The 20,164-nt window shown below is 43.4% G+C and overlaps 1 protein-coding gene and 1 long non-coding RNA gene across 3 annotated transcripts in view; one reads left to right on the forward strand and one right to left on the reverse strand.

Annotated features, from left to right (window-relative positions):
• helb (helicase (DNA) B) overlaps nucleotides 1–10,110 on the reverse strand; it is a 24,739-nt gene extending 14,629 nt beyond the window's left edge. For both annotated transcript variants that reach the window (XM_072551576.1, XM_072551575.1), the window contains exons 1-4: nucleotides 9,787–10,110; nucleotides 5,993–6,352; nucleotides 2,446–2,639; nucleotides 1,266–2,057 (exon numbers count right to left, since the gene is read on the reverse strand). In XM_072551576.1, coding sequence (XP_072407677.1) covers nucleotides 1,266–2,057; nucleotides 2,446–2,639; nucleotides 5,993–6,352; nucleotides 9,787–9,994 — 1,554 coding nt within the window. In that variant the 5' untranslated portion in view covers nucleotides 9,995–10,110. The remainder of the gene's footprint in view (nucleotides 1–1,265; nucleotides 2,058–2,445; nucleotides 2,640–5,992; nucleotides 6,353–9,786) is intronic.
• Nucleotides 9,799–18,752, forward strand: LOC140457860 (uncharacterized). Its single transcript, XR_011953378.1, has 3 exons — nucleotides 9,799–9,943; nucleotides 13,518–13,598; nucleotides 18,487–18,752. It is a non-coding gene; the product is annotated as an uncharacterized lncRNA (long non-coding RNA).
• The last annotated feature ends 1,412 nt before the right edge of the window (nucleotides 18,753–20,164 follow it).

Consider the following 20,164-nt stretch of genomic DNA (forward strand, 5'->3'; position numbering starts at 1 on the left):
ATCCGAAGGAGACACGGGTGGGCAGTATTTCATTTGGTTAAGTGAATCCTGGATAATCGAATGCTGGATAACAGTTTAGCCGTGCATTGGGACCTTGCGATCTTGCCGGATAAGCCAAATTTGAATAATTGAATGCCAGATAATCGAGGTTCCTCTGTATTTACCAGTGGCTTTTACAGAAAGACTAACAGTATAAATGGGGAAGTTCAGGGTCTTTGGTGTGACTGGGGTATGTAGGGATTTCAAAAGCACATTGTGTGGAATCACTGGCAGCTACAGCTGCATTAATGCTTAACTGTGTGTGCCTGCACTCCAAGTGATTGTCAGTTTCAGAGATGTGATGATAGCAAACACTGACAGTATTACTGTCGTTACTGGCATAAACATCAGGGTCATTATTCTGACTTGGAGATTTAATTAGGGATGGTAGTGGATCACACTACTACGGCAGGGAGATAGGGAAAGTCAGAAAAGAAAATGGAGCTGCAACACAATTTGAAGAAACGACCAAGCTTTTCACCAACAGCTTCAACAACAAAGGTGCGATTAAAGAAACGCTAACATCAGAAAAGGTAATCAAAGCAAGACTAAAGACCGGAAGTAAGAAAATGTTCAAACTCGAAGCTTAATCGATAAATTTGTCAGTAAAATATTCACGTTGAAAACAGACAAACAGTAACAGGAATTAAAGTTTTATGGGAGAGTTTCTTATAGTGTGGAGCACAGTCCTGCTATCACCTAACTTCCACATTTCCAGCTATGGTATGGGTTTGAACTCTGTCTTTAACACATTACTGTACTCGGCTCTGAACTAAATACTCAAAACTAGCTTTATCAAAGTTCTAATTTATATTTCAACTGTTAGCAGCCACTAGAATTACTGTCAAGATTCTTACTCCCATATGCAACTGGATTCCAGCACCCCTTGATGGCAACCAGTAAATGCTGCTTCCAAAGTTATTCTGACCCTTTGAGGTTCTCCCTTAATATAAATAACCAAAATTATCTTAATAATATACTGTCTAATGTAGCAAAAATATACACCAGTTATTTTTGAAAGAGTTGAAAGAAACTAACGAACAATTCATTGAATGTTTACATGTAGCCTGGAGTAACATATTGCTCAAAGTTTTAGGCTCTCTTTTTGACCTCCTACACAGAAGCAATAGAAGTGTTTTAGGAACTTTCTTAAAAATCATGTTTACTTTATGCTAAACATGTTAAAAGATTTGAATTATCCACAAGTATCATTGAATGGCAATTACCTGGTGTAAAGTATAAGCATTAAACCCAGTTTTTTTCTTTAAAAGAGATGCTGCCTTTCCAGTTGGTGCAGTGAACAGCACAGATACCTTTCTGACATCAACTTCTTCAACAGAGTCACCATTGGGAGTTTTACCCACTGGAATGTCCCAACTTTCAGGAGCCCATTCATCCTGCTCAAGATCTCGACATGCTTGCAATAGTTCCTCATTATCTGCACTCTCCATATTTTTAACTACCGTGCTGAAGATGTGGCTGACAAGTGTGGTCTTTCCACAGCCGCCTTTACCACTGATGACTGTAACAGGATTTTCACACATCATGATAGCAGCTTTCAATTGATAAGAATCCAATTTAACTTCTTCAGTGTGCTCTGGGTTTTCAGGTAGTCCTTCCATTTGTTCTGCAGTACTGGCTTTTGTCAAAACTTCAGATAGAGAAATGCGCCAAGGAGGTTTATTCACAAGTTCCTTTATACAAGATGCAATTTCTTTCTCATAGTTATAAAAACACTTGAGGTACACTCGCCTTTTTTCAATGATGATTATCTTGGAGTCCTTTAAAAATTTTAGTGATTCCCATGCACTTTGAACACTGAACTCTGATGAGCGTAATGCAGTCAGTTCATCAACTTGAACGTAGGTGTGCCCCTTACTCCAGCAAGTCTGTTTCAGCTTATCATAAATGACCAAAGCATGCCTTTGTAACTCTGGAATTGTCTTCATTAGGTCAGCTTCTTCAAAGGCCAACAAGGATGCCTCACAACCAATCAGTTGTAGCTCCTTTGAAAGAATCTGTCAACAGTAAAGAAAATGTCCTTCAGAAATTATTCTTGAACTATTTAATGAGACCATCTGCACCTTAAGAGAATCTTTAATTTTTAAAAGCAATTACTCCACAGAGTTGGAATTTCTTAAAAGACTTAATACAAAAAAGGTGGAAGGTTCAGGATTAGAAACAGATTTACAATGGTATTGTTTCCTTTAATTGTGCATTGTGTTTGCCAACATTTGAATTTTGTTTTTTCCCCTCTCACACACACAGCTACTATAGTCAATGAAACTTAGAAAAGAAATGCAGATGAAAAAGAACTACAAAGTTTAAATGCTCAGACAGAAAATAAAACCAACACCATACTTGGGATTTACTCATATTGACAATTGTGCAAACAGATGTGCTTACTTGACTGAATCCTAGTTTCCATACTGCTGTCTGAATCAAATGTTCCAACTTCTCCAGAATATGCCATGCACGGGGCACTCTTCCATTTTCCTCTTTCGGCATTAAAATATCCAAGAAATGCCGTGGCAGAAGTTTGGGCAGGATCTCCATCAGGTTGTGGAACTTTAACGCATATTGCACATATTGGCCTGCAACTAAATTATTGCACAATTAATAACGTGAATCTTAAATGTTAACTCGTATGCATACGCTCACGTGCATTCATTTAGCACGCAGATTGTTTTGTTAATGGCAGTTATTTAAGGGCTGTCATAGTCCAGTTCTAAAGCAAAATTTATCAGATTACAATTCTGAAAGGCAACTTGGGATGTTTTCCTATATTAAAAGCAGTACAAAATACAAGTTGTTATCACCAACATAAACAGTCATCCTAATACCACACCAAAAAAAAAACCCTGATTCCTTTTATAAATTTCCATTTTATTCACTCAGGGCATGCAGGCTTTACCAGCAGGACCAGGTTTTACAGTCTTTCCCCAATTGTCCTTTCGAAGGTGACAGCTCATCACCATCTTCTCAAGGGCTATTCAGAATGCACAACAAATGCTGGTCCAATCAAAAATGCCCACATTCACTTCATGAATAACTAACCACTTACTTCAATTCTGAAAAGGTCATGGAGTTTGGCAGTGCATCCAATGCCATTCCCATCCTCTAGTCAAAGATTATACATGTAACAGTAGGCTATTCAATCCTCAAATGTGTTCTATCATTTTACAAGATCACGAGCAATATAAACAAAAATGTTTTGTTTGCAATATGACTGAGCCAAATCACGACCCTGTCCGACATGCAGAGACATGGAATTCTGGCAGCAAATACGAGAATAAAATTGCAAGTTGGATTATGTTCTTCTCCCTACACCAATATTACAGAGATCAAACAACAACCTGACGTACATCTGGCCTGAAATTGTCTAACTGGACATAAATCAGAGATTAAACCTGAATCCTGCTACTTAAAGATACAGCACACAATGTATCTTACCTACTGTATCTGACACTTAAACTTCCATATGCACATTTTCCTCATTTTGATTTGTTTTTGTCACATGTACCGAGATACAATGAAAATTATTGTATTGCATACTAAATCAGACAAAATCATAGCTTACACAAGTACATCATGGTAATAGAACAGAATGCAGAATATGGTGTTACATCTACAGACAAGGTGCAGAGAAAGATCAACTGTAATATTAGAGGTGGTTCAGAAGTCTGATGACACTGAGGAAGAAGCTGCTCTTCAATTTGTTGGTATGTTTTCAACCTTTTTTTTCCCCAGTGGGCAGAAGTTACAAGAGTATAAACTGGAGTGGAGGGGGTGCCTTGGATTATGTTGACTACTTTCCCAAGACAGTGGCAAGTATCAATAGAAGGAAGGCTGGTTTGTATGATAGATTGCATTCACAATTCTCTAATTTCTTTCAGTCTTGGGCAGAGTCGTTGCCATACCAAGTTGTGATTTAACCAAATAGTTGCATCTGCAAAAATTGGCAAGAGTCATTGTGGACAAACTGAATTATCTTAGCTTTCTGAGGAAGTAGAGGCATTGGTGTTCTTTCTTGACTGTACCGTCAATGTAGATGGACCAGGATAGATCGTTGGTGATATTTCCTCAAAGGAAGTTTAAGCTAGATAATCTCCGCCTCAGGGCCATTGATGCTGACAGAGAAATGTCCTCCACTCCAACTATAGCTACAAAATGAGCCACACAAATTCAAACACATTGCTACTTCTAATCTTATCAGCATGTGTGGAAAATTGGAGCAGCTGCACACGCACAAACGCTTTGAGAGAATGTTGTGTGATCTGTCTAATATTTTCTGAATAACTATCCAGATAAGTACATCAGAATTTAAACATTTGCAGAGAGTCCCAGAGATAAAAGAATGGCCTTTTGGACCCTATTAGACTGCAACAGTTCAAGGAGGCACCTCACCAAATCACCCTCAAGGGCAACGAGGGACAGGCAAGAAAAGCTGGACAGCCAGCAATGCCCACGTCTTATGAGTGAATTCAAAAAAAGGTCTACGCATTACAACTTTGGCAGGGTCCAGAATACACATCATAGTCACATGGCCACAGAGATCAGAAGATTCAAGCTCGTGTATAGCAGTGACGTTCCAGAAATACTGCACTGGTTAACCAATGCTGTGATTTTATATGAAACAGGATATAGACTCAATTACAGCAATCTTCATTGAATTGAAAGCAGCGTATCAATAGTAGCTTTAAACTACAAATACCCTACACTGTAGAGAACAAAGTGTGCCTTGAGACAGAAGCTATACTTTAGGTTTTATAGTCCTACCTTTTAATTTTGCTGTACTTCCATATGCCTGTGATTATGAATGACATTTGTAACTTTATTTTTAAAAATGCAATCTGAAGTATTCACTTCTTGTGACGCTATCAACTAATAGAGTAAAAACAAACTTGGCTTCACCTTTTATAAACAGAACTATGAATTCTTATATTTCCTCTCTTAATATCGGTAGCTTTCAACCAACAGGATCACAAAAAAGTACATTCAGTTCGGAAAATGTACCAGGTGGTTGTTATTTTAAAATTCCGAATACTAGCTCGCATTAGAAATCATAAATCAATTGGGTAGGGCTGCAAGTCCCCTCCAGGTTGAATTCTGGATACTGCAGGCAAATATTGTATACACTAAACTTCAGTTACTGAAATTTGTGGATCAAATTGTTAAACTAAAGACATTCAGACCACATAAAATCAATGAAACTAGTTTGTACTTGAATATTGAGCATTTCGACACAAGCAGAATGTTAAAAGAAAACGTTAGCTTTTGGTGCTGGGAGTGATTTATTAAGGAAACTTCTGAAAATCTGTAATAAACTAGCAAAAATAGTGAGAAACTGATTCATTAATTTGGAAAAATTGACTTTCAAAATGCTTCATTTTCCAAACATCCATTTTGGCTGCACAAAAAAAAAGGTCCTGTAATTGACATAATAACCTGCAAATGTAAGTAAGTGTCTACTTTATCATTCTAAACTTCTTGCACTGCAGTTCGGCAAAACATTTCTAAATGAGCTCAAAAGGATGCTTCTATAAGATTTATCCATTTATATCAATATGCACATCAGACAGAGAATTTTACTCATTAGATTTAATGGGACAAAAAGATGTAAAAGAGACCTCGGGGCAACTTTTTCCACGCAGAGGGTGGTCCATGTATGGAATGAGCTGCCAGAGGAAGTGGTGGAAGCTGTACAATTGCAACATTTAAAAGGCATTTGGATGGGTATATGAATAGGATGTGTTTACAGAGATATGGGCCAAGTGCTAGCAAATGGGACGAGATTAGGTTAGGATATCTGGTTGGCATGGATGAGTTGGACTGAAGGGTCAGTTTCCATGCGGTACATCTCTATGAATCGATGCTACTGAATTCTGAAGATTACGTACAATGTTTCAATACAGAGCAAAATCCATAATCCAAAAATCGACACAAAGCTTACCTGAACTATTTATGGCTGCAATAATGCTTGTTGCAAAGTTTGGTTCTTGTGTAGCCTCTTTATCTGCAATCCTTTGTAAGGTCACCAACAGGTTTGAAAATTCAAGGTTACTATCCTCCGTCAAAGTCTCAATAAATTGTTTTTTATGTTGCTCATGAACATTACATGCTGTTAGGAACAGGCTGAAAATTTCCTTTCTTTGATTTGCCAGATGACTCCTCAGACTGTAGGATGTACATTGTAAATACCATTTCTTCTGGATGCACTTGATCTTTGCAGCCACTTTCCACCATGGGTCTGTAAAATGAAACCTTCCGAACACCTTGTAAGTTCTGTTGGAGTCAAGGTCATTGATTTTAACTAGAGAAAGGTAGATAAATACAGAGGTATGAAGTCTGACTGCTAACTTAAGGTTTCAACACCAAATCATCTACTTACATCTCTTCCAACTAATTTTGCTTTCAAAGATGCCCACCTTCTCATATGAAATCACTGAAGAAATAAGAACAGTTTCAAAACTACTCTGTAAGGATTCATCATATTGCATTTTCAATAATTTGTTAATAATGGCTTTCATTTGATCTAAATAAGGCTTATTTATATGATATTTTATTCCCTACTCAGTTTTTACAACTTTCCTGAAGATGTTGTACAATTTTATGCCCAGTTGCAGTGAAAGAAACATTCAATCTTGGTGTTAATCAAGTACTATTCTAAAAGAATGCAGAATTTTGAGTTTTAGGTACAAAAGCAAGTTCATGTATGCCCAATACTTCTAAAAATCTTTACCAACCGTCTTTCAATCCCTCCATTTGTAATAAGGCTACCACCTCTAGGTTCAGGGCATTTTGCAATTGTGTTTGTCAGAGGCTGTCTTCAAATTACAATCACTACGATGACTTGCCTCTGAACACTACACCACCTAGATTTGGAACGACATCATTTCTTCCTTGCTGCTGGATTAAAATCTCGGAATTCCTTTCTAGCTCTGGTCAAGTACTAGATTCTTGTTAGATTCACAGGAAATTTGAGTGTAACCTGACAAACTGCATGGTTGTGCCCAGAGATGAACCTCTAGGCCATTTGCTCCTTCCAGAGTATAGCTTTAAGGATACTGGCTGCATTTCATATCTTTCCAAAAAAAACACTTTCATATGCCATCACATCAGAGTTAATTGCTTTGATTTGTAAGTAGCCAATCTGTTTGCATTAATCATCCAATGTCAAAAACTGCAAAATCTTGAATGATACCCAAAGTATATCTCCGAATATTTTAAAATGTTGACAAATAAGATAACTATATAATTTCGAAATGGATGAAGAATGACCTTCATTCACAGGCACAATCACAATTGCTGAAACAAGCAGAAATATCCCTTTCCCCCAGTTCCAAATGCTCACTATCTTTTCATGGTTTTCTCTACTCTAATGATCTCTACCATACTCTGTGTTGAATTTGCAATCATGTTTATCAATTAAGATGATTTGTCACTTTTGCAGTTACTGATTAGCAAATCGTCAACCATAAATCTGAGTCTTTCCAGCATTTCTCGTAACAGCACTGTTGCACTTTTGACCAAGTGATATAATCAGAGTTTTTTGGCATAGTTTGTTCCTATACAACAGACTAGATTTTTCTGCAGTACAAGCGATCAGTTTTCACCATATTACTGCTGTTAAAACGATAGTAACTCGACCATGCCTTCGGTTAAATCCAAAGTTGCTGTCAGTCTTCACAAAATACTCCGGATTGCAAATGAGGCAAGAATCTTTAAGCCAAAATATACTCTCTCCTTGCTAAAACAATTCTTGTAAAAGACATTGAATATTGTGAATCTATAGAGTGAAGTAGAACTGTTTTCAATAATATATCAAGCCCAAATTCTTTACTCAAAAGCCTTATTGTCCCTGAAAAATTAATTTTATATATTGAAAGGTCGATTTTTGCCACAAAATTAAAAATTCATATTTTCAAAGAAACACTTTCTTTAAAACTCAATATTTCAGCTTGTAACTCTTATGCCCTCTCACTGAAATTTAATTAAAATCAAAGGATAAGAAGTACATTTATTCCTGCTTTACTATCTTCAGAATATTTCAACAGCCCATTTGCCACAAACCATATCTGATGTAGATTTTTAACTTTGCAGATGTCAATTTAAATCTGATTCAAAGTCAAAAGGATTTCCAGGTGTGCATGAAGAAAAATCATCCAGGTAAGCAGCCAATCATGCTGAAGTATTCCCATAGCAGGAAAGAAATTAAACTAAACTCTGTCAGCAGTGATATAACTGAATGGGACGTAGAAATGGCACTACTGTACAAGCTGAAATAATAAACTTTTGAAACTGTGAGTTTATAAAGAAACCTGACTTTTAAAATTAATTGTTTAGATTAGAGTGGTGCTGGAAAAGCACAGCAGGTCAGGTAGTATCAGAGGAGCAGGGAAAAAAAATTGACGTTTCGCGTAAAAGTCCTTCATCAGGAATGGAGGCAGGGAGCCTCCAGGGTGGAGAGATGAATGGGGGTCGGTGGGGCTGGGGAGAAGGTAGCAAGGAGTACAATAGGTGAACGGGGGTGGGGATGGAGTTGGTAGGTCAGAGGGGAGGGTGGAGCAGATAGGTGGGAAAGGAGATTGGCTGGTAGGACAGTGCTGAGCTGGAAGGTTGGAACTGGGGGAAGGTTGGAACTGGGGGAAGGTTGGAACTGGGGGAAGGTTGGAACTGGGGGAAGGTGGACTTCACCAGTTTCCTCATTCCCCTCCCTCCCCCACCTTACCCCAGTTCCAACCCTCCAGAAGCCCTGTTCCACCTGCCAATCTCATTCCTTTCCCACCTATCTGCTCCACCCTCCCCTCTGACCTATCACTTCCATCCCCACCCCCATTCACCTACTGTACTCTTTGTTACCTTCTCCCCAGCCCCTCCGACCCCCATTTATCTCTCCACCCTGGAGGATCCCTGCCTCCATTCCTGATGAAGGGCTTTTACCCGAAACGTTGATTTTCCTGCTCCTCGGATACTGCCTGACCTGTTGTGCTTTTCCAGCACCACTCTATTCTAAACTCTGGTTTCCAGCATCTACAGTCTTCACTTTTGCCTACTTTATTTTAAAATTAACTGCACAGCCGATTAATGCGTTCAACAGCAATTATGAATTTAGAACGCTGATAAAACGTATTCAACTAATTTGATTTTTCATGGTTTTTATAAGTGACAGTTTCGTTTTCTGTTGTGTATCCTCCAGGGTGCAATCAAACACTCGTAAGGGAAAATCAGCAACAGCTCCCAGATTACGGGGTTTAATTGAACCTGTGCCGATTCCAGGTGTTGCTACCAGAGTCAGAAGAGGAACACCAATGAATATTAATAAAAATTGCTATCATTAGTGTCGCAAAACCCACATCATTGTGATGAGAGGTCCAAATCCAACTTCGCCACTGACTACAAAATCTAGGCCACTGTGCACATGCCACAAACTAAAAGACAGACAATGCTGGGAATATTTTGCAGGTTTGGCGGCATACTTGGACAGTGAGACACAGTTAATAGTTAGGATCCGAAATCTTTACTGAGGTCACGAGCGTGAAACATGAATGGTGTTTCTCTGTCCACATCCTGCCAAGCCTGCTGAGTATCCCGAGCTTCAGTTTTAAGATTTCCAGTTGCTGGAGTACAAGACCCGTTCCAGGCCACTTCAGTCAGTAAAGGAAGTAAGGTTTCATCGGCGTTTGTCTTGCTGCTTTGCACCATAAACTACATTTGAACGAACTACAAAGAAACGTTTTGTTTTACCGAACCGCCGTGCAACAGAAGAGGATCTGACGGAAACTGCGCCGTCAGACACGCTCATCATGTCTTGGAGGTCCAGGAACTGCGGGTCGTCACCATCCTCCTCATCCCCCTCTGTGTCTGAACCTTCCTTCGCCGCATCGTTCTTCAAAGGCAAAAGGTACCCATTTACAACAAGGGACTTGCCCAAGGCCGCGCGCTGCCTGGACATTGCGGCAGACCCTGGGACCTCGGCACAATACAGCGGACTCCCAGCTCAGCTCAGCTCAGCCCTGTTCAGACCCGCCCGGTTCAGCTCGTAGCGGTGTGGCTCTGCTCAGCGCGCTCACAACGGTCTGAAATCGGTACCACCCCACTAACACACACAAAAAAAAACAGGAAGTTGCGGGTGGAACTCGGCAGGTCTGGCCGTTCCTGTTGGAATTAAGCTGAGTTAACGTCTGGCCACTCACCCAGCAGAATTTAATAGCGATGAAAAATGTGACATTTACTCTGGAGAGGGGGAGCGGTCAGCAGGATAGATAGAGCCCAATCCCTTAGTGAGTGACAGAGAGAGAAAGGCATTAAAAGGGTAGGTAAACAAGAGGTTATAGATAGCAGACCAGGTTGAATGAGGGATAATAAGAGTGTGATGATGGGTTAGGTGTGCTGAATGCTTCCCATGTAACATGACAATAGGTCTAGGAATACCTGAGAACGGGTGACTGTGCTAAAAACAACCCATGCCGTACCAGGACCAGGTGTGGGGTGGGTAAAAATATGGAAGATGGAATCAGACTCTAAAATCCTAGAAGTTGCAGAGTCACCAAGCAGGAAAAAGCACCGGGCGGCACGGTGGTTAGCACTGCTGCCTCATAGCGCCAGAGACCCGGGTTCAATTCCTGCCTCAGGCGACTGACTGTGTGGAGTTTGCACGTTCTCCCCGTGTCTGCGTGGGTTTCCTCCGGGTGCTCCGGTTTCCTCCCACAGTAGTGTTAGGTAAGGGGTAGATGTAGGGGTATGGGTGGGTTGCGCTTCGGCGGGGCGGTGTGGACTTGTTGGGCCGAAGGGCCTGTTTCCATACTGTAAGTAATCTAATCTAACCTAAAAAATTAGATGTTACTCTGAGCTTGCACTGAGGCTCACTGGAACACTTCAGTAGGCCTCTAATCTAGACCCTGCAACAGAACTATTGGCATGGAAACACAGTGGTATCTTGAAGTGGCAGGTAACTGGAGGGTCGTGGCGAAAGTGAGGACTGCAGATGCTGGAGATTAGAGTCGAGAGTGTGTTGCTGGAAAAGCACAGCAGGTCAGGCAGCATCTGAGGAGCAGGAGAAGCGATATTTTGGGCAAAAGCCCTTCATCAGGAGGGCCTTCATTCCTACCCCTCAGATGGTGCATGACCTGCTGTGCTTTTCCAGTACCACACTCTCGACTGGAGGGTCGTGGTCATTTGTGACAGACATTTTGCATTCAGCATAACTAAGCCATTTTCTCTCTCTGATCTCTTCATTATCACTTATTTAGCTTTTCTTCTCTGCTGGCCTGTTATCCATAACCTCCTTGAGAACTTACCCCTTTCATACCTCTCCCCTGTGGACTCTACCTCCACCTATCCACTCACCTCCAATCCCCCACTTCGGCTTCAGCATAAATACCACTTTTTTTCCCTGATACTAACAATTTGATGATGGGTCACCAGACCCAAATCTGCTTTCTTCCCACAGATGGAGCCAGACCTGCTGAGTTTCTCCAGCAATTTTTGTTTATGTTTGCTGTTCTTTGTTTATTTCAGTACTCTCACAGCCTAGCCTTATCCTGCACACTCTCAGCTCTGCCCAGCTCAGCATCTGTATGGTGGTAAAAACAATGACTGCAGATGCTGGAAACCAGATTCTGGATTAGTGGTGCTGGAAGAGTACAACAGTTCAGGCTGCATCCAAGGAGCTTTGAAATCGACGTTTCGGGCAAAAGCTCTTCATCATTCCTGAACTGCTGTGCCCTTCCAGCACCACTAATCCTGAATCAGCATCTGTGTGGCCATTCCCAGCCCAGCTGAGCTCAGTGCTCTCACAGTCTATCCTAGTCCAGTACACCTGAGCAACGTTATAATCTCACTTAGCTCAGCTCTTTCAGAGCCTACAATAAAACAAAGAACTGCAGGTGCTGGAAATCGGAAACAAAAACAAAAGCAAAAATTGCTGGAGAAACTAAGCAGGTCTGGCAGACAGAAAGCAGAATTAACATTTCAAGTCTAGAGTCTGGTGAATAAAGGTCGTTGAACTCAAAACTTTAGCTCTGCTTTCTCTCCACAGATGCTGCCAGATTTGCTGACTTTATCCAGTAATTTCTGTTTCCGATTCCTCAGAGCTCAGCATAACTGGGCACCCTCACATCCAAGCTAAGCCCAGCACAGCCCAATTCCCTCAGGCTAGCCCAGCACAATCCAGCACCATAAGATATAGGAGCAGAATTAGACCATTCAGCCCATCAGGTCTGACCTGCCATTCAGTCAGGCTGATATGTTTCTCAACCTCATTCTCTTGCCTTTTTCCCATGACCCTTGATCCCCTTACTAATCAAGATCCTATCTGATTCTGTCTTAAATATGCTCAATGACTTGGCCTCCATAGCCATCTGCAGCAATGAGTTCCACAGATCTGCCAGCCTCTGGCCAAAGAAATTCCTCCTCATCTCAGTTCTAAAAGGTTGCTCTTTCACTCTGAGGCTGTGCCCTCAGGTCTTCTCCACACTAATTCTATAACAGACCTCTTTGTATTCTGTAAGTTCCAATCAGCCTTCTAAACTCCATCGAGTACACACCCAGAATCCTCAACTGTTGCTAATTTAACAAATTCTTCATCCCCAGGAATATTCCTGCAAACCTGCTCTGGATCCCCTCCAACATCAACAGATCCTTCCTTAGATACAGGGCCCAAAATTGCTCACAATATTCTAAATGCGGGTTGACCATAGCCTTATAGAGCCTCAACAGTACATCCCTGCAATTGTATTCTATCACTGTTGAAATGAATGCTAACATTGCATTTGCTTTCCTAACTGCCAACGGAACTTGCCTGTTAAAAGAACCCTGAACTAGGACTCCAGAGTCCCTTTGTGCTTCAGATTTCCAAAGTCTTTCCCTGTTTAGAAAATAGTCTATGCCTCTATTCTTCTTAACAAAGTGCATAATATCACACTTTGCCACATTGTCACTTCTTAGCTAACTGTCCTAGCAAGTTATTCTGCAGCCTCCCTGCTTCCTCAATACTATCTGTCCCTCCACCTCTCTTTTTGTCATTTGTAAATTTAGGAACAATGCCCTCAGTTCCTTCATCAGATTGTTAATGTATAACATGAATAGTTGTGGCCCCAACACTGAGCCCTGTGGAACTCCACTAGTTACTTGCCAGCATCCTGAAGAAGACCCCTTTATTCCCACTTTCTGCTTTCTGCCTCTTATTTAGTAGCCTCCCATGTGGCACCTTATCAAATGCCTCTGGAAATTCAAGTACATCATGTCCACTGCCTCTCCTTTGTCTAACTTGCTGGTTACCTTCTTAAAGAATGCTACCAGATTTGTCAGGCATGACGTCCCATTGATGAAGCCATGCTGACTCAGCCCTAATTTACCATGTACTTCCAAGTACTTGTAATCTCATTCTTAATAATGGACTCTAAAATCTTACCACGACCAAAATCAGGCTAACATGCCTTTAGTTTCCTGTCTTATGCCTCTCTCCTTTCTTACAGACAAAAAAACTGCAGATGCTGGAAGCCAAGGTAGACAAGCAGGAGGCTGGAAGAACACAGCAAGCCAGGCGGCGTCTGGAGGTAGACAAGTTAACATTTCGGTTGTAACCCTTATTCAGGACTCAGGCTGGGTATAAGGAGAGCTTCAGATAAAGAGGATGGTGGGGGCAGAGTAGTGAAGTGGGAATAGGTGAAGACAAGTAGCTGGGTACAACCTGGTTGGTCAATGCAGAGTATTGAGTACAAGAGTTGGGAGGTCATGTTGCGGCTGTATAGAACGTTGGTTAGGCCACTATTGGAATATTGCATGCAATCCTGGTCTCCTTCCTATCGGAAAGATGCTGTGAAACTTGAAAGGGTTCAGAAAAGATTTACAAGGATGTCGCCAAGGGTTGGAGGATTTGAGCTATAGGGAGAGGCTGAACAGGCTGGAGCTGTTTTCCCTAGAGATTTACAAAATTATGAGGGGCATGGATAGGGTAAATCGGCAAAGTCTTTTCCCTGGGGTTGGGGAGTCCAGAACTAGAGGGCATAAGTTTAGGGTGAGAGGAGAAAGATATAAAAGAGACCTAAGGGGCAATGTTTTCACACAGAGGGTGGTACAGGTATGGATTGAACTGCCAGATGAAGTGATGGAGGCTGGTACAATTGCAACATTTAAGAGGCATTTGGATGGGTATATGAATAGGAAGGGTTTGGAGGGATATGGGCCGGGTGCTGGCAGATGGGACAAGATTGGGTTGGGATATCTGGTTGGTATGGACGGGTTGGACCGAAGGGTCTGTTTCCATGCTGGACATATCTATGACTCTATGAATCCAGTAATTGGAAGGGAGGGGGAGGGGGAGGGGGAGGGGGAGGGGCTGGGAAACTTTGGGTCCGCTACGCAGATGACACCTTTGTCATCACAAAACAGAACATATTAGAGGAACCCTACAACATCATCAACAAAATCCTTACTGGCATAAATTGCACAAAAGAGAAGGAGAACAACAGACCTTCCTTTCTCGATGTCACAGTGGAATGAGCAGTTGATGGAGAACTGCAGATCAGCGTCTGCTGGAAAGCAACATACATAGACCAGACACTTAACTACAGAAGCAATCATCCTAACACCCACAAACAGAGCTGCATCAGGACACTATTTGAATGGGCCACAACACTACAGCATCAAGGAACTACGAGCAGCAGAAGATAAATACAGTATATTCAAGAACAATGGGTAGCTGATAAACACAGTCCACTGATTCTTAAACAACAAACCCAAACATGTAGACACAACACGCCCAGAAACTCTAGCCACACTACCATATATCAAACACACCTCGGAGATTACTTCCAGACTACTCACACCACTTGGCATCATGGTACCCCACAAACCTACCAACACAGTTAAACAGCTACCGATGAACCTAAATGACCCCATACCAACAACCAGCAAAACAACTGTCATTTACAAAATACCCTGCAAGGACCGTAACAAACACTACATCAGACAGACATGCAGAAACTAGCCACCGGGACACACAAACACCAACAAACTACCAAAAGACATGACTGACTATCACTAGTATCCTTATGTACATACGAAGAAGATCACCACTTTGACTGGGACAATACATCCACCCTAGGACAGGCTATAAAGAGACACACATGAGAATTCCTTGAGACCTGGCATTCAAACCAGAACTCCATCAATAAACACATCAGTTTGACTCAGTTTACCAATCTCTGAGAAAAAGAACCAGAAATGATATCACCCACCTTAACAGACCAAGACACTTAAATAGAAAGTGGGACCAAACACCAGCACTTCACCAGAGGCTCACTGATGATGACACCTAGCATGGTGACGAAATATCTGAAAACAAACCTTCCAGCTCAGCCAGCAAACTTACAACATAGTTCCAAAATTATTGGCGCTCTCTCTCCTATAATCTACTTTCTCCACCTGCACTTTCATGATCCTTTTATATTGATCCTTTGTAAATAGTCTCTATCTTTGTAGTTAATTGGTTTTCTCTCTCCACAGAGGAGAAAGTGAGGACTACAGATGCTGGAGATCAGAGCTGAAAATGTGTTGCTGGAAAAGCGCAGCAGGTCAGGCAGCATCCAAGGAACAGGAATCGACGTTTCGGGCATAAGCCCTTCTTCAGGAATGAGGAAAGTGTGTCCAGCAGGCTAAGATAAAAGGTAGGGGGGAGGGGCGTTGGAAATGCAATAGGTGGAAGGAGGTCAAGGTGAGGGTGATAGGCCGGAGTGGGGGTGGGGCAGAGAGATCAGGAAGAAGATTGCGGGTTAGGAAGGCGGTGCTGAGTTCGAGGGATTTGACTGAGACAAGGTGGGGGGAGGAGAAATGAGGAAACTGGAGAAATCTGAGTTCATCCCTTGTGGTTGGAGGGTTCCTAGGTGGAAGATGAGGCACTCTTCCTCCAACCGTCGTGTTGCTATGGTCTGGCGATGGAGGAGTCCAAGGACCTGCATGTCCTTGGTGGAGTGGGAAGGGGAGTTGAAGTGTTGAGCCAAGGTGTGGTTGGGTTGGTTGGTCTGGGTGTCCCAGAGGTGTTCTCTGAAACGTTCCGCAAGTAGGTGGCCTGTCTCCCCAATATAGAGGAGGCCACATCGGGTGCAGCGGATGCAATAGATGATGTGTGTGGAGGTGCAGGTGAATTTGTGGCGGATATGGAAGGATCCCTTGGGGCCTTGGAGGGAAGTGAGGGGGGAGGTGTGGGCGCAAGTTTTGCATTTCTTGCGGTTGCAGGGGAAGGTGCCGGGAGTGGAGGTTGGGTTGCTGGGGGGTGTGGACCTGACGAAGGAGTCACGGAGGGAGTGGTCTTTTCGGAACGCTGATAGGGGAGGGAAGAGAAATATATCCCTGGTGGTGGGGTCCGTTTGGAGTAGGCGGAAATGACGGCAGATGATACGCTGTACATGGAGGTTGGTGGGGTGGTAGGTGAGGACCAGTGGGGTTCTGTCCTGGTGGCGGTTGGAGGGGCAGGGCTTAAGGGTAGAGGAGCGGGAAGTGGAAGAGATGCGGTGGAGGGCATCGTCGGCCACATCTGGGGGGAAATTGCGGTCCTTGAAGAAGAAGGCCATCTGAGTTGTATGGTTTTGGAACTGGTCCTCCTGGGAGCAGATGCGGTGGAGACGAAAGAATTGGGAATATGGGATGGCGTTTTTACAGGGGCAGGGCGGGAGGAGGTGTAGTCTAGGTAGCTGTGGGAGTCGGTCGGTTTATAGTAAATGTCCGTGTTGATTTGGTCGCCCGAGATAGAAATGGAAAGGTCTAGGAAGGGGAGGGAGGAGTCTGAGACGGTCCAGGTGAATTTGAGGTCGGGTGGAAGGTGTTGGTAAAGTGGATGAACTGTTCAACCTCCTCATGGGAGCACGAGGCAGCGCTCGCCCACCCTCTTACGACCTCTTCTGCCGCTTCCAACACACCCCATCCACCTGGACACCCCATGCTGGCTTCTGACCTGCCCTCGATCTCTTCATAGCCAACTGCCGCCGTGACATTAACTGCCTCAACTTCTCCATCCCTCTTACCCACTCCAACCTCTCACCCTCGGAACGTGCAGCCCTCCATTCCCTCCGTTCCAACCCCTACCTCACTATCAAACCAACAGACAAGGGAGGCACGGTAGTAGTTTGGCACACCGACCTTTACACCGCTGAGGCTAAACGCCAGCTCGCGGACACCTCCTCCTACTGCCCCCTTGACCATGACCCCACCTTCCATCACCAAACCATCATCTCCCAGACCATCCATAACCTCATCACCTCAGGGGATCTCCCATCCACCGCCTCCAACCTCATAGTCCCACAACCCCGCACCGCCCGTTTCTACCTCCTGCCCAAAATCCACAAACCTGACTGCCCTGGCTGACCCATTGTCTCAGCCTGCTCCTGCTCCACCGAACTCATCTCTACATACCACGACACTGTCCTGTCCCCCTTAGTCCAAGAACTCCCCACCTACGTTCAGGACACCACCCACGCCCTCCACCTCCTCCATGATTTTCGCTTCCCCGGTCCCCAACGCCTTATCTTCCCCATGGACATCCAGTCCCTGTACACCTCCATCCCCCATTACAAAGGACTCAAAGCCCTCCGCTTCTTCCTTTCCCACCATACCAACCAGTACCCTTCCACGGACACCCTCCTTCGACTGACTGAACTGGTCCTCACTCTGAACAACTTCTCTTTCCAATCCTCACACTTCCTCCAAACCAAAGGAGTAGCCATGGGCACCCGCATGGGCCCCAGCTATGCCTGCCTCTTCGTAGGATATGTGGAACAGTCCATCTTCCGCAGCTACACTGGCACCACCCCCCACCTTTTCCTCCGCTACATCGATGACTGTATTGGCGCTGCCTCGTGCTCCCACGAGGAGGTTGAACAGTTCATCCACTTTACCAACACCTTCCATCCCGACCTCAAATTCACCTGGACTGTCTCAGACTCCTCCCTCCCCTTCCTAGACCTTTCCATTTCTATCTCGGGCGACCGAATCAACACGGACATTTACTGTAAACCGACCGAGCGCCTCATCTTCCGCCTAGGAACCCTCCAACCACAAGGGTTGAACTCAGATTTCTCCAGTTTCCTTATTTCCCCTCCCCCCACCTTGTCTCAGTCAAATCCCTCGAACTCAGCACCACCTTCCTCACCTGCAATCTTCTTCCTGACCTCTCCGCCCTCACCTCACTCCGGCCTATCACCCTCACCTTGACCTCCTTCCACCTATCGCATTTCCAATGCCCCTCCCCCAATTCCCTCCTCCCTACCTTTTATCTTAGCCTGCTGGACACACTTTCCTCATTCCTGAAGAAGGGCTTATGCCCGAAACGTCGATTCTCCTGTTCCTTGGATGCTGCCTGACCTGCTGCGCTTTTCCAGCAACACATTTTAGCTCTTTCTCTCTCCACAGACCTGCTGATTTTTTCTAGCATTTTCTTTTTTTTTTCAGTTGACAGCACTGTGCCTCTGATTCGTAAAGTTCCGGGTCAAGAACAAACATCAAGGCTGACACTCCAGTGCAGCAATGCAGATGGACAAGCAAAGGAGTGTCTTTCACATGAGAAACCAAACCCAAGTATTATTTGGCTGCTTGTTGGATGTAAACCCTCTCAAATAATATTTTGAAGAAGAAAAGTGGCATTAACCTGGTATCTGAGAGAATATCTATTCCTCAGTCAATATCTCAATAAAAAGACAATTTGATTATTATCACAATGCTATTTCTGGAAGTTTGCTGTGCACACATTTTCTACAGTGACTCCTACACTATGACTATTCTTCAAAATATTCCATCGGATGCAAAGCTCCATAAGACATTTGATGGTCATGAAAATTACTCTTTAAGTGCCAATCATTTATTTTCCTTTCCTAAAGTTTTGTGTACAGAATTAAATCCAAGGTGAGGTCAGACCAAAGCCCTGGAGAAATGATGCTGAATTTTGTCCTTTTTGTATTCCAGATAGAGGCTAACATTCCAAAAGCACTTTTGATTACCTTTTTTTACTAGTGCACGAGTTCTCAACTATTTAGATTAGATTACTTACAGTGTGGAAACAGGCCCTTCGGCCCAACAAGTCCACACCGAACCGCTGAAGCGCAACCCACCCAGACCCATTCCCCTACATTTACTTGACACTATGGGCAATTTAGCACAGCTAATTCACCTAACCTGCACGTTTTTGGACTGTGGGAGGAAACTGGAGCACCCGGAGGAAACCCACGCAGACAATGGGAGAACATGCAATCTGCACACAGTCAGTCGCCTGAGACGGGAATTGAACCTGGGTCTCTGGCGCTGTGAGGCAGCAGTGCTAACCACTGTGCCACATTTGTGTACATACAGCAAGCTCTGAAGCCTTCTCTAAAGCTCTTCTGCTTTCCCCAAAAAGAAAAAATTCCACTTTTTCTTTCCACTTTGCTGCATTGAACTCCACCTGGCATGGTTTTTCTCACTCCTTCAGTAATAAAATAATGACAGTCCAGAGACGGTATGTTCCGGTTAGGGTGAAAGGAAAGGCTGGTAGGTATAGGGAATGCTGTCTGGGTAGAGAAATTGAAGTTTTGGTTAAGATAAAGAAAGGAAGTATATGTCAGGTATAGACAGGAGAGATTAGCAGAAAATGGGGGAGATACTAAATGAGTATTTTACACCAGTATTTACTGTGGAAAAGGTTATGGAAGATATAGAATGTAGGGAAATAAATGGTGACACTTTGAAAATGTCCATATTACAGAGGAAGAAGTACTAGATGTTTTGAAACACATAGATGGATAAATCCCCAGGACCTGATCAGGTGTACCCTGGAACTCTGTGGGAAGCTAGAGAAGTGCTTGCTGGGCCTCTTGCTGAGACATTTGTATCATCAGTAGTCACAGGTGAGGTGCCGGAAGACTGGAAGTTGGCTAACATGCTGCCACTACTTCAGGAAGGTGGTAAGGACAAGCCAGGGAACTGTAGACCAGTCAGCCTGACGTCAGTGATGGGCAAGTTGTTGGAGGGAATCCTGAGGGACAAGATGTATATGTATTTGGAAAGGCAAGGACTGATTAGGGATAGTCAACGTGGCTTTGTGCGTGGGAAATCATATCTCACAAACTTGACTGAGTTTTTTGAAGAAGTAACAAAG

Source organism: Chiloscyllium punctatum, chromosome 32 (genome assembly GCF_047496795.1).
Source record: "Chiloscyllium punctatum isolate Juve2018m chromosome 32, sChiPun1.3, whole genome shotgun sequence".
In the NCBI taxonomy this organism is placed as follows: Eukaryota; Metazoa; Chordata; class Chondrichthyes; order Orectolobiformes; family Hemiscylliidae; genus Chiloscyllium; species Chiloscyllium punctatum.